The sequence below is a fragment of the Melanotaenia boesemani genome, chromosome 23, assembly GCF_017639745.1.
Source record: "Melanotaenia boesemani isolate fMelBoe1 chromosome 23, fMelBoe1.pri, whole genome shotgun sequence".
NCBI classification, from domain to species: domain Eukaryota; kingdom Metazoa; phylum Chordata; class Actinopteri; order Atheriniformes; family Melanotaeniidae; genus Melanotaenia; species Melanotaenia boesemani.
The window spans coordinates 2,689,547-2,702,893 of record NC_055704.1 but is presented as its reverse complement, the minus strand read 5'-3'; the positions used below and the strand labels follow the sequence as shown (position 1 = coordinate 2,702,893).

The 13,347-nt window shown below is 43.7% G+C and overlaps 1 protein-coding gene across 5 annotated transcripts in view; it reads left to right on the top strand.

The window, feature by feature from the left end:
• Positions 1-9,283, top strand: part of lrp6 (low density lipoprotein receptor-related protein 6) — a 39,315-nt gene extending 30,032 nt beyond the window's left edge. For 4 of the 5 annotated variants that reach the window (XM_041978067.1, XM_041978066.1, XM_041978064.1 and 1 more), the window contains exons 17-24: positions 1,918-2,043; positions 2,119-2,355; positions 2,794-2,904; positions 4,450-4,680; positions 4,913-5,049; positions 5,525-5,622; positions 5,760-7,202; positions 7,284-9,283. In XM_041978067.1, coding sequence (XP_041834001.1) covers positions 1,918-2,043; positions 2,119-2,355; positions 2,794-2,904; positions 4,450-4,680; positions 4,913-5,049; positions 5,525-5,622; positions 5,760-6,063 — 1,244 coding nt within the window. In that variant the 3' untranslated portion in view covers positions 6,064-7,202; positions 7,284-9,283. The remainder of the gene's footprint in view (positions 1-1,917; positions 2,044-2,118; positions 2,356-2,793; positions 2,905-4,449; positions 4,681-4,912; positions 5,050-5,524; positions 5,623-5,759; positions 7,203-7,283) is intronic. The other variant, XM_041978063.1, reaches the window with a different exon arrangement.
• Positions 9,284-13,347: the final 4,064 nt, after the last annotated feature.

The window sequence follows — 13,347 nt, the reverse complement described above, 5'->3', positions numbered from 1 at the left end:
CTCTGTGGTGGCCGATCCATCTGAGCTCCATGAATCCTGCATTGTCATCTTGAAATATGTGTGTGGCATCAGGGAAGATGGAAAAATCTGCTCATTCAGGATATTCAGGTATCAGCTGAACGCATTCTTTGGACTCGTCATGTTGCTGAACCGAGACCTGAATCTAGACCTGAACCTAGACCTGACCAACTGCAGCAACCCCAGATCACAGACTTCCCCTTCAGGCTTGTACAGTAACACTGGACATGATGGCTGCATCACTTCATCTGCCTCTCTTCTTACCCTGATGCTCCATCACTCTGGACCAGGGTAGATCTGGACTCATCAGACCACATGACCTTCTTTCATGGCTCCAGAGTCCAGTCTTTATGCTCCCTAGAAACCTGAAGCCTTTTTCTCTGTTAGCTGGTTAGTGGTTTTCTTATGGCTACACAGCTGTTCAGTCCCTTGAGTTCCTTCACATTGTTCATGTGGAAATGTTCTAATTTTCAGTATTAAACATGGCCCTGAGTTCTACTGCTGTTTTTCTTCCATCTGATCCCACTAAACGTTTAAGTGATCACCATCATTCAGGATGTTTTTCTGACCATGATTCTTCCTGGAAGACGATAGTTCTCCACTATCCTTCCAGTTTATAATAATGCGTTGGACAGTTCTTAATCCAGTTTTAGTCGTTTCTGCTTCTCCTTAGATATTATAGGAGAATCCGGCTTGTACTTCTCGTGTATTTTGACGCGCTTTGGTTGCTTTTAGCTGTGCCATATAAATAAATACAACCTTGACCGTAAGCATAGACACTAATTGGCTGATTTCAATTTCAGACAATTTGATTAGTTCGTACTGATCACATGACACATTTCATCAAATTCCTGTTTGGCATTTTGCGGGACTTATGAGTCAAAATACCAAAAGAAGTGTGTCCAAAATGTTGTCAGAGAAGATGACAGTAGCATCATAGATCAGCTGGTGAAATACCACCACTAAGCTGTCAATCAAACCAGGAGCATGGTGACAGCTGATCAGCCGGTTAATTTGCCCACGTTGAGCAGGGACAAAACTCACAGTTGAGATCAACTCATCAACAACCTGATTTTATAGTAGTTTGTTTCTGAAGGAGATCCCCTCAGAATAACTGTCGATGCCACATCCTCCCCCTCCTCAGCATGCAACAAGACAAGATGTCACCTTTTACATACCTGCACATTTTCCTGGCCCTTGAATTAGGATCAAGGAATGAATCCCTCAATAAAATAGCAAAAGGTTTTGGGAATCTCTGTACTTAACCTAAAACCTACCAGAGTCTCTCCATCCTGGCAGCTTTGATGTTATAGATGCTCTGCTTTGTTGTTTTTATAAATTTGCAACATGATATTAAAATAAAAATAATAATCGGATTGGATCTCATGTCTGTAAATAGTTTTATAACAAAACCTTCAGCAGCACTTCCACACCCAAACTTTCCATTTCTGCTCCTGTCTGTGTTTTTACAGAAGAGTTGATTTTATCTCACTCAGCCTGAACTTTTCCTCCTAAAAACATTGAGGTTTTTCTGGTTGTAAGCATGTTCTATAAAGCGATAAAAAAAAATTTGACATCCAAAATTGCTACTGTAAAAACCTTTGACTCTAATATGTCAAAAAATGTAAAAATAACTTTTATTCTGGATTAATGCAGTTTTTTCAAGAAATATGTGCAAATGAGTGCATTTTTTGTTATATAACAGCTCAGTTAAACGTAACATTTCAGAAAAGTTACAATCCAGATAATAGTCTTAATGTAAAGAATAAACCAGGAACGTTTCAGGGTGATGGCTGGTAGTCGTCTCCTCTCAGAACTGAGTCCAGTGGGTCCAGAAGGAGATCATGAAGTCTGCGTTGGTTCCATCGACCTGAATCCTCACCTTTCTGTGCTCTGCAGGCAAACATCCGTGCACCGGGGACAACGGCGGCTGCTCCCACATCTGCATCGCCAAAGGAGACGGGACGACGCGCTGCTCGTGTCCCGTCCACCTGGTTCTGCTGCCAGACGAGCTGTCCTGTGGAGGTACCGCTCAGCCGGGTTTCTGGGTCGCGATCCGGTCCCCGGCAGAATGCTGACCGTGTTCTGTGTTGTCCTCAGAGCCGCCCACCTGCTCTCCGGAGCAGTTCGCCTGCACGTCCGGGGAGGTGGACTGCATCCCACACGCCTGGCGCTGTGACGGCTACCCGGAGTGCGACGACGGCAGCGACGAGGACGACTGTCCCGTCTGTCCCGAGTCCAAGTTCCAGTGCAGCAGCCGGCAGTGCATCGAAATGAGCCTGCGCTGCAACGGGGAGATCAACTGTCAGGACCGATCCGACGAGACCAAGTGTGAAGGTGAGATTGGTCGTCCCGGTTCAGATGCTGGTTCTGCTTGTAAATCATTCAGGCCTAGTCTGAGGGTTTGGTGGGTTTGGAGAAGGAGGAGATAAAAAATCGTCTCAACATCCACCATGTTGGAAAACCTTCCCGTTTAAAGAGCAGATGTTGGCTGTGTTTCAGTCCTGAGACCATCCTGCCATCTGCAGCCAGTCACGTTCGAGGGTCATGTTTCAGGGTGTAACTAAACCTGGTGTCAACCAGTACGGGTTGTTTTTAGCCAGTTTTAAACACTAAATCACCTCTTTTTTGTTTTTTAAATAAATTTACCAGCAGAATAGTTTGTTTTCATAAAAACTCGCACTAGCCTTTTAACATGAAAACGTTTCAGGTCAGCTGATCCAGTTGGTTCTGTTATCAGAAATGATGATGGTGATGAAGTCTCTCTGTCTCCAGTCTGGTGTCCAGCCGACCAGTTCACCTGCTCCAACGGCCAGTGCATCGGCAAACACAAGAAGTGCGACCACAACATGGACTGTAGCGACAACTCGGACGAGATCGGCTGCTGTGAGTTTCCATGGCAACAACACCTCACCTCCACCTGAACACGGAGAGCTTTTTACTCCGCGTTTTTACTGTAAACATCCGTCAGATTATTCTTCATTTTATTATTTCATTTATCTGTTGTTGTCTGGGTTTTAACTTTGTCACCACTGACGGAGAGAAAAGTTCCTTCTCCAGTTTTTACCTCCCAGGATCAAGAATTCAGTTCCAGACTGGTGATCAGTTTGAAGGTTAAAGTCATTAATTAGCCATTTTTGTTCTGGTTTAACAACAAACTTCTTTTAAATGTATTGCTTTGTTTTTATTTACTTTTATTTATATAATTATTTTATATCCTTTAATTGTTGATTATTTAATTTTATTCCATGATTTTTATCTTTTATTTTAACTGTTTTTGTCTTGTTTTTATACAATTGTAAATAATTTTAGGTGTTTAAGGGGTTAAACAGTCACACAACCTCATGACAGATGGATATTTATACGTTTGGTCCAAAAATCTTTTTTTAAAATGTTTCTCTTTATTTTCCAGAATCAAACGTAAAAATGATCTTTCTGGAATTAGAGTTGAGCCGACACAAAGACCAGCATCAGAAATACTTGTCAATCCTGCCAAAAATAACGGAAATCGTATCAGCAAGAATATCTGTCTAAACAGATAACCACGAAAAGGAGTTATAATTAGTTTTTCCTGCCCAACGCCGCCACAAACGGACACAGGAAGTTACTCAATCTTGTGTGGTGATTGTTTTGAGTTGGTAGGCAGAGGATCAGCTGCATGAGTCACTTGTGCCAAAAAACTTAGCAACAGTTTTATTAGCATTATTACTCAGAAAATTCTGCTAGCAAAACAGCTACATGCTTCATATGCAGGGCTGAAGTTTCCAGAGGCTGCCAGATTTACCACCAGCAACCTTATAAAGCTTTTGTGCCAGTGGTGCTACTACTGTGGTGTTTATCGGTACAAAGCGGCGCTTTTACCTGGATAGCGTAAGCGGTCAAAGAGTTGCGCTGTCTCAAAGCATGTTAGTCATTTTCTATCGAGGCTCCAGTTTTAAAGGGTTAAAGGAAAAAAAACGCAACGAACCACAGAAACAACGAACATTCACGAGGAGATACGTGAACCCCAGGTGTCGGAATCTGTATCGGACGGATAAAATGGTATCGGAACATCCCTATCTATTAATTGATGAACTTCCCCTGTTGGTAAACTGACCGCAAACAGGCAGATAAACATTTTATTTTGTATAAGCTTTACTTGTTTTTCCTTCTTCCAGTTCTTATAAAACAGAAAGCTGAGTTCTGGTTTTCTGTCTTTCACTATTTTCTGATGAAAAAGTTTTAGAAATTATTTATTTCAAAGTTTTCAGTTGAATTAAATAAGTATTTTGATTCCTGATGTTCATTTGATAAATTTATCAAATTTCTGAGACAATTAAAATATCTGATTTTAAATTTTATATTTTTAACATTTTACGATCAGAATCATCGATTTCTGATTAGACAAGTGTTTTGATTGCATTTATATCTTCTCTTCTTCTGTGGTTTCAGATCCGACGGAGGAGCCGCCGGCTCCCCCCAACAACACCATCAGCTCCATTGTGGGCGTGGTCATGGCTCTGTTCGTGGTGGGTGCCATCTACTTCGTGTGTCAGCGTGTCCTCTGTCCTCAGATGAAGGACGACGGCGAGACAGTCACCAACGACTTTGTGGTTCACGGGCCGTCGTCAGTACCGCTGGGATACGTCCCGCATCCCAGCTCGCTGTCCAGCTCGCTGCCGGGTGAGACCAGCTCTAGACCAGTTGACTTCAGAGTTTTAATTTAATCGTTCTTATCGTTTAATAAAACGTGAATTTTGGAATTGGGTGTAAGAACTAGAGGAATTTTTAAAGCAGTAAAAACTGATCAGAACTGAGCTGCAGAATGTTTGTTTACATCATCCCGCCGTAAACAGTCTTGAAAACAAACAGATGTGTTGAATAAGCTGATGTCGGGCTCTCTACCTGTGGACAGGTATGTCCCGAGGGAAGTCTGTTATTGGCTCTCTGAGCATCATGGGGGGCAGCAGCGGGCCGCCGTACGACCGCGCCCACGTCACCGGAGCTTCGTCCAGCAGCTCATCCAGCACCAAAGGAACCTACTTCCCCCCGGTGAGACCACCTGACCAGAGGTCACATGATACATGACATCATCACTATCCTTCCATGATGATGAGGAGGAGGATGAGGATGAGATGGTTGAGGATGAAGATGAGGAGGAGGATAATCAGGATCCCATACTGGGAAGATGTTGAAGATGAGGATCATGATGAAGATTATGATAATGATGAGATAGTTGAGGATGATGATGATAATGAGGAAGATGATTATGTTTATGATAAAGACTATTATGAGGGTGATGATGATGAAGATTACGAAGAGAATGATAATGGGATAGTTGAGGATGATGAGGGTGGTGTTGAGAATAAGGATCATAAGATAACTATATAATTATGATGAGAGTTGAGGATGAAGATGATGATTATGAGGATCAAGATATCATGAGGATGTTGATGATATTGAGGATGATGAAGATGATGGTGAAGACCAGCAGCTTCCATGTCTGAATTTCTGTCCTGTTTTCCAGATCCTGAATCCTCCTCCGTCTCCGGCCACGGTCCGATCTCAGTACACGTTGGAGTTTGGTTATTCCTCAAACAGTCCCTCCACACACAGATCCTACAGGTAGTCAGACACACGCGTGCACACACACACGTTGGCTTGTTAGCATGTTTACTTCCTGTTGACCTTCAGGTGTTTTCATGCTTCCTGCAGAATTCCATGCATCATCTGACTAAACATTCCCATTTTTCCTCTTCCAGCTACCGCCACTACATCTACCGCCACTTTGCCCCCCCGACCACCCCCTGCAGCACAGACGTGTGCGACAGTGACTACACGCCGGGACGCCGGGCGCCGCTGAAGTCAAGCACCACCGCCGCCAAGGGCTACACCAGCGACCTCAACTACGACTCGGAGCCTTTCCCACCACCGCCGACACCCCGCAGCCAGTACCTGTCGGCAGAGGAGAACTGCGAGAGTTGCCCGCCATCGCCTTACACCGAGCGCAGCTACTCCCACCACCTCTACCCGCCACCGCCGTCGCCCTGCACAGACTCCTCGTGAGCCCTCAGAATCCCACCCTCCGCACAGCTCCGCCCCCTCACTGTAAATAGCATCAAATTGTGCATAAATGAGGTTAAAAATGGGAAAGAGAGACTGACGTAACAGGAGGAGAGAGACGCCGGACGAATAAAGGGAAATGGGAGAGAGAGAGGAGCTGCAGAACATTTGTACATTTAAAAGAGAAAAATCATATTTATATATTTTCTATACAGTGTTTACTGATGATGCCATAGAGGTTTGTATTAAGAAATTTGTACATTTTTTAAGAAAAGGTTTTATTAAAATCATCACAAATATAAGTTGCCTTAAACCAGGAGAAACGAGGCTGAAGGACTCCAAGCACAGGAAACAGCGTGGCGTTCAACCTACTGATGCCAAATATACAAAGCCACAGGAAGAGGCTCCGCCCACCACCGCACCACTCTGTAGTTACCCCAACAACTGGACGAGGTGCGAGCGGAGGGGAATGTGGTACTGGCTCTTTGATTTGAATTTACCTCCTCTTGTTTTTGAGCGGTTCGTATGACAGCGCCTGCAAAGGATGTGACTTCTGATCTGACCAATCAGACCCAGGACGCGGGTTCTGAGCCAATCAGCGACACCGTAAGGCACATATCGATCGATCAGAGACAATCTGAAGTAAAACGAGTTGGATCAGAATCTACAGAACCGCAGAGAGAGCACGAGCACAGTCTCTAACAAACAAACGTGATAGTAAACCAAAACGTTTGTTTGCCAACTTCAGCGCACTGCTCTGTTCGTGTCCCTCCGAGGCTTCCGTACGACACGTCGTTGCCGTCAGCATCACGACTCACATCCTGAAGCGGCGAGTTTGTTCTGGCAGGATTTAAACCAAAACGTACGTTTGTGTTTGCTTCATCGTGTTCGGCTGCGGCTGAGTGATGCCACATTGGGTCGCGTCCTCACGCTCTGTGTTGCACCAGGTGGCGTCCACCTCCTGCTCTATGTGCCACCAGGTGGCGTCGTCCTCCTCAGCATACCAGGTGGCGTCCTCCTGCTCAGCATACCAGGTGGCGTCCTCCTGCTCAGCATACCAGGTGGCGTCCTCCTGCTCAGCATACCAGGTGGCGTCCTCCTGCTTAGTATACCAGGTGGCGTCCTCCTGCTCAGCATACCAGGTGGCGTCCTCCTGCTCAGCATACCAGGTGGCGTCCTCCTGCTTAGTATACCAGGTGGCGTCCTCCTGCTCAGCATACCAGGTGGCGTCGTCCCAGCCGGCGCCACCACGTGGCTTGTCTGGTTCTGTGTTGAAGCTCCCGTGGAAGAAGACGTGCCCCTCGTGGGCAGGATCTTGTGCCTGAGCAGGTTCATAACTTCATGTTTTCTTTCTGTTTGTGAGGGAAAAGAATCCAGTGCCCACTAAATGCTTTATAGTATTTTTGTACCACATATTGTGTAGATAACGTATTTATAAGCTATATAGAAAATCATTGTAAATCTATCCATTGACTTCTTGCAGTACTTTTCATTCCGTCTTTTTTTTATATTGCCTCATTCTATTTTTCTACAGAATCAGACGTACGGTGACAATCTCAGATCAGTCCAGGAACATATCCAGGTTTTAATGTCTCTTAATGTAAAGTCGCTCTGATGTTTGAAGGACTTTTGTGCCAAATCAGTCTGTTGATCAGCGTGGAGTCCGACGTCGGGACCGGAGGTCAAACGCTGCATAAAAAACGCTTTGTTCAGAAATCTAAAAGTGTTCCCTCCTCGTTTGGTCTCGTTCAAGGAAAAAAAAAACACCAGCATGACTCAAGACAATCGTATTTTTTACAAAAAGAAAAAAAAAAAGAAAAAAGCTTTGTGTTTTAATTTTCTCATGAAAAGCACAAACACCTGTAAAGCCGTTTCAGCCGTGATGGTGATTCGAGGAACAGTGGGATCTGGCTCTGGTTTCTTGAAGAGTTTGTTTCACCAGAAACCAAAAACAGATCAACGTTTTGGTTTTTATTAAACAAAAGATGTAAAAAGAGATTCTGAAGTTTGGAAAATGTGAGCTGGATTCTGGTCCTGGTCAGGAAGGGAAGCGTTGTAAAAAACAACATCCTGTGAGGTTTCAAATTCAAGGTCCCCATGAACACAAATTAACTTTTTTTTTTTTTTTTACTGGGGTCACCTGAAAATCTTTTACTGCCCAAACTGAGACAAGACACCATGTTTTAGTCATTTTTGGTAAAAATCCAAAATTAATGTGATGACTCATCCTGGTTATATATAAAAAAAAGGTTATTTGGGTGTTTCAACTGTTTCATGAGGACTTTAGGGAATAACTGTTGTTTCCATTCAGGAAATAATGGAGTCTGATTAAATCTGGCTGCAAATGTTTGGTTCTTTGGATCTCCTTCCTGGACCAGAATTCAGTCTTTCTGGACTTCAGGACAACTGCTGGTGGTTTAGGTCCTGAATGTCTCACAAGTTGCGCTCAATGTCGTAGATTTGTCTCGCTGCTGCCTCCGCGCACCCCGACCCTTTGCCTACCAGCCAACGCTACCTGTGGTACGACCCCACCCCTTCCAGGTGGGGTCTTACTCTTCTGTGGGAAAAGTTCTCGTTTCTGCACTTTACAGGAAGTTTTCTGTCTGAGCTGATTCGGTACAAAGCGAGGTTAAAAAGAGGACTGACAGGGCAAAGCAGGTTGTTTCAGCCGGTTCCGAGTCGGGGTTTTTGGGTTAAATCATTTCCTGTCAACCTTGTTGTTTGTTGTGAAATGATGTCACATCTGATTAGATGTAAAATCTGAAGAAAAGCTAAAATTGGCTGTTTTTCTTTTTGACAGTGAAGATGTTTCTGTTGTAAATGAAAATGAAGATGTTGGACTATTTCAGTAGAAAACCAACCTGCAGACGGCCTCCCGGCCTGCAGGTGGTGCTGTTGGACAGTCCAGCTCCTGGGCATGACGAACAGACTGAACGTGGATGAAAAGGCTCACAGGAAGTAGAAATGTAACAGAAAAGCACTTTGTCTCCATGTTGGTGGGAGAGGACAGGTAACCTCGTCTGTTTGGATCACACGGTGCTTCGTGTTGGCGACGACCAACGTTTGGTTCGTTTTTAGTTTCCAGTCTGTTTTTGTCTGTTTTTGTTCGTAAAGCCAAGCATCAGATGGACCTGTACAGCCATCCAGCTGCCTCCAGAAGCTGTTGTAACTCATCTAAAGCTGATTTCTTTCTTTTTGTTAAATATAAATTGAGTGAACTTTATCACTGTGTCTGTGCTAATCTTTTTATCTCTATTTTTTTTTTTTATTCAGCTTTATTAATCCTAGCGGGAAAATTCTCTCTGCATTTAACCCATCCTAGTTGCTGGCTAGTTTGCCAAGCCAGATTCCAGTGCCCGGGGAGCAGTTAGGGGTCGAGGGCCTTGCTCAGGTGCCAGCCCGGGGACTTGAACCCAAGTTCTCCAGACCCAAGCCCACCTCTGTAACCACAAGGCCACCACTGCCCTTTGAGTAATTACTGAGTAATGAAAGTTGAACATTAAATTGAGCTTCAACGGCACAAAAGTAGGAAATGTGTAAAGAAGTTTTGCTGTTTTACATTTTTCTATTTTGTTGCCATAAAAGCACAATTAAAATTTTGTTTGATCACAGTAAAGCTGAAACTTAATCAGAGCCGCTTGGATCTTCAGGCAGGATGGGTTTTGATGTGCTTAGAAACTCAGATCTGGATCTCTGCTCATGTTTTTGGGGGTTTCCTTTATAAAAATAGTAAATCATTCAAAGCAACAAGATTTGCAGGTTTGGATCATTTTCGTTGCTCCAGATGGATGTTTATGGTCATTATTAGTCTAAAAGATGACCCACAGTTATCCATCCCCACGGCATGATGCAGCCACCACCGTGCTTCACAGTGGGGATTAACATCACCTCAGTGGACAAAAGATCCGGTGGTCTGATCTCCATCTAAAAGACCTCTGATTTATTTCCAACAGAACTGGGACATCTGATCCCTTCAAAACCAAACCTGAGTCTCATCCGGAAAAAATCAAACTCACTTTGTGGATTTTCTTTGTTCCTTGAAATTTGTTGAATTATTTACTTATATACTTATTTGCTGATTTATCTAGTTACTACTTGTTTACTGACATACCTTATACTTGTTAATGTTATTTCATTTGTTGTTTACTTATTGTTTTACACTCATTCACATTATATGAGTCACGCCCACCACAAGGACAGAGCTGCACCACCACCATGCAGCCACAAACAGGAATTTTCTGAGCTCAGAGATCCTGAGGTTTTGGCTACTGGATCCAACCATGAGACATAATTGGAAATAATCCCATTAAACATGTTAAACTCTGGGGAAGCTTTGTTTCCAAAGAGATTCCTGACACTGATGGAGTTTGTTTACAGGAGCAACAAAAGGCTGGAAAAGTAACTGGTACAAATCAGAAACACCTGGTGGAGCATTTGACAACTAATCAGGTTAATTGGCGACAGGTCAGTAACATGACTGGGTATAAAAGGAGCACTTTGGAGAGGCAGAGTCTCTTGGATGAAAAGATGGACAGAAGTTCACTAATCTGAAACTAACTGGGTGTAAAAATTGTGGAACAATGTGGAAAAATGTTTCTCAAGAGTTTGAAGAGCCACCATCTACCGTGTATAATATTTACAGATTCAGAGAATCAGGAGGAATCTCTGTGTGCATGGGTCAAGGCTGAATGCTGGTGATCTGCATTAAAATCAGACATGATTCTTTACTGGAAACCACTGCATGAACTCAGGAAGACTTCCAGAAATCTGTGAACACAGTTCACCCTGAAATTCACAAATACAGGCTAAAGCTCCATCATGCAAAGAAGAAGCCAGATGTGAACAGGATCCAGAACCAGCGCCGTCTTCTCTGGATCAAAGCCCATTTAAAATGGTCTGAGGCAAAGTGGAAACCTGGATGAAGATGTGAACTAGTTTGTGGAAAGCATGGACGGCGTGTCCTGCAGACTAAAGAGGAGAGGGAGCATCCAGCTTGTTATCAGTGGACAGGTGAAAAGCTGCATCTCTGATGGGATGGGGCTGCATTAGTGCCTATGGCGTGGGCAGCTTCCACATCTGTGAAGCTCCATCAATGCTGAAAAGTACATGGAGGTTTTAGAGCAACATCTGCTCCATCCAGACAACGTCTCCTTCAGGGAAGGACTTGCAGATTTCAGCAAGACGATGCTGAACCACATCCTGCATCCATCACAGCAGCATGGCTTCACAGGAGAAGAGTCCGGCTGCTGAACTGGCCTGCCTGCAGTCCAGACCTTTCACCAGTACACAACATCTGGAGCATCATGGAAGCAGAAATCCAGCAACCAAGGTCCAGGACTGTAGAGCAGCTAGAATCCTGCATCAGACCAGAATGGGACAACATTCCTCTCCTAAAACTACAGCAACTGGTCTCCTCACTTCCCAGACGTCTCCAGACATGTTAGAAGAAGAGATGCTACACCGTGCTGAACACCACCCTGGAACTACTTTTTACACTGTGCCGAACATCACCCTGGAACTACTTTTTACACCATGCTGAACATCACTCCGGAACTACTTTTTACACCATGCTGAACACCACCCTGGAACTACTTTTTACACCATGCTGAACACCACCCTGGAACTACTTTTTACACCATGCTGAACACCACCCTGGAACTACTTTTTACACCATGCGGAACACCACCCTGGAACTACTTTTTACACCATGCTGAACACCACCCTGGAACTACTTTTTACACCATGCTGAACACCACCCTGGAACTACTTTTTACACCATGCTGAACACCACCCTGGAACTACTTTTTACACCATGCTGAACACCACCCTGGAACTACTTTTTACACCATGCTGAACATCACCCTGGAACTACTTTTTACAGACATGTTGAACACCACCCTGGAACTACTTTTTACACCATGCTGAACACCACCTTGGAACTACTTTTTACAGACATGTTGAACACCACCCTGGAACTACTTTTTACACCATGCTGAACACCACCCTGGAACTACTTTTTACAGACATGTTGCTGCCTTCTACAGAAACACAGAGCAGCTGGGGTCAACAATAATTTTTTTAATCTTTAACAAGATTCACTCAGTGATCAGTCCGACACGCAGATGAATGGAGATATTTTAGCTTCACAAACAGCAACGATACCTAGTTTGATGTGTGTGTGTGAAGCCAATAAACCACATTTAACATCAGAGAATCTACCATAACACAAAAGCAGAGGTGATGAGGCAAAGGAGGAGAGGAGGAGGAGGAGGACAGGTGCTGCTAGGGAGGAGACAGGTGTTACTGAGTCCTTTGGTGCTGCATAAAATGTGGAGCTGGTTGGATTTGTGGAACACAGTCACTGTTTTTTTGGCAAGATCTGCCAGCTGCTAGATTTAAGTTTTTGAGTTGATGTTAAACAGCAGGAGTTCCTGCAATCTTAAAACTAAGACTTCCTGTTTTGTTCATATGTGCAGTAATAAATATCAGTCACAATGCTGACAGCTGAGTTTATTTGGGCTCTATTTGTTGACCCAGAGACAGAGTGAGGACAGGGGCGCTGCTAGACATTTTGGATTCTACAGAAGCCCAGGCCCCCCATTACTCAGATTATATTTTTTATTATAAAGACCTGCTATGTTTATAAAATGAACAGTGTTATGTTCCATCTGCTTCCCTTTGATAACCCGTCTGTTACTGCTGCTTCCAAACAACTGCTATTGAAACAATTAATAATAATAATAATCCCCGAGGACTCTCCAAAGGGATTAATAAAGTGTTTCTATTCTATTCTAATATTGTGGTTGTAACAGACTTTTTGGAACTGGGAACTGACTGACTGGGAAAGTGATAGAATATGGACACAAAGGTGGACTGTTTTTACCGTGACGCCTCAATGTCAAATTATTACAGCTTTGATGAATTTCTGATCGCAATTAATCTGTGTTGTCCCTAAATGCAGTGGTGTTGGACTGGGGGGTAAACTATACCATTTACCCAGGGCCCACTGCAGGGTGGGGGCCCTTGAAAATTCTGGATTGAAAAGTTATTTCGTGTTCCATTTTAAAATGTCTAATTATGATTATAAAAGTCACTTTGCCTGAATGTAAGTCCAGACAGACTAAATTTTAAATCATAATGATGGATGTTCTTAGAGGCCCTATCACCCCTTTAAAATTGTGCGAAATGGTTCAGTCCACACCAGCAACGGTTGGTTGGTTTAACCGAGTTATACACAGAGAGACAGCCAGAGCAGAAAGTCACGTATTTCCCAAAGAAAGTGAAGTC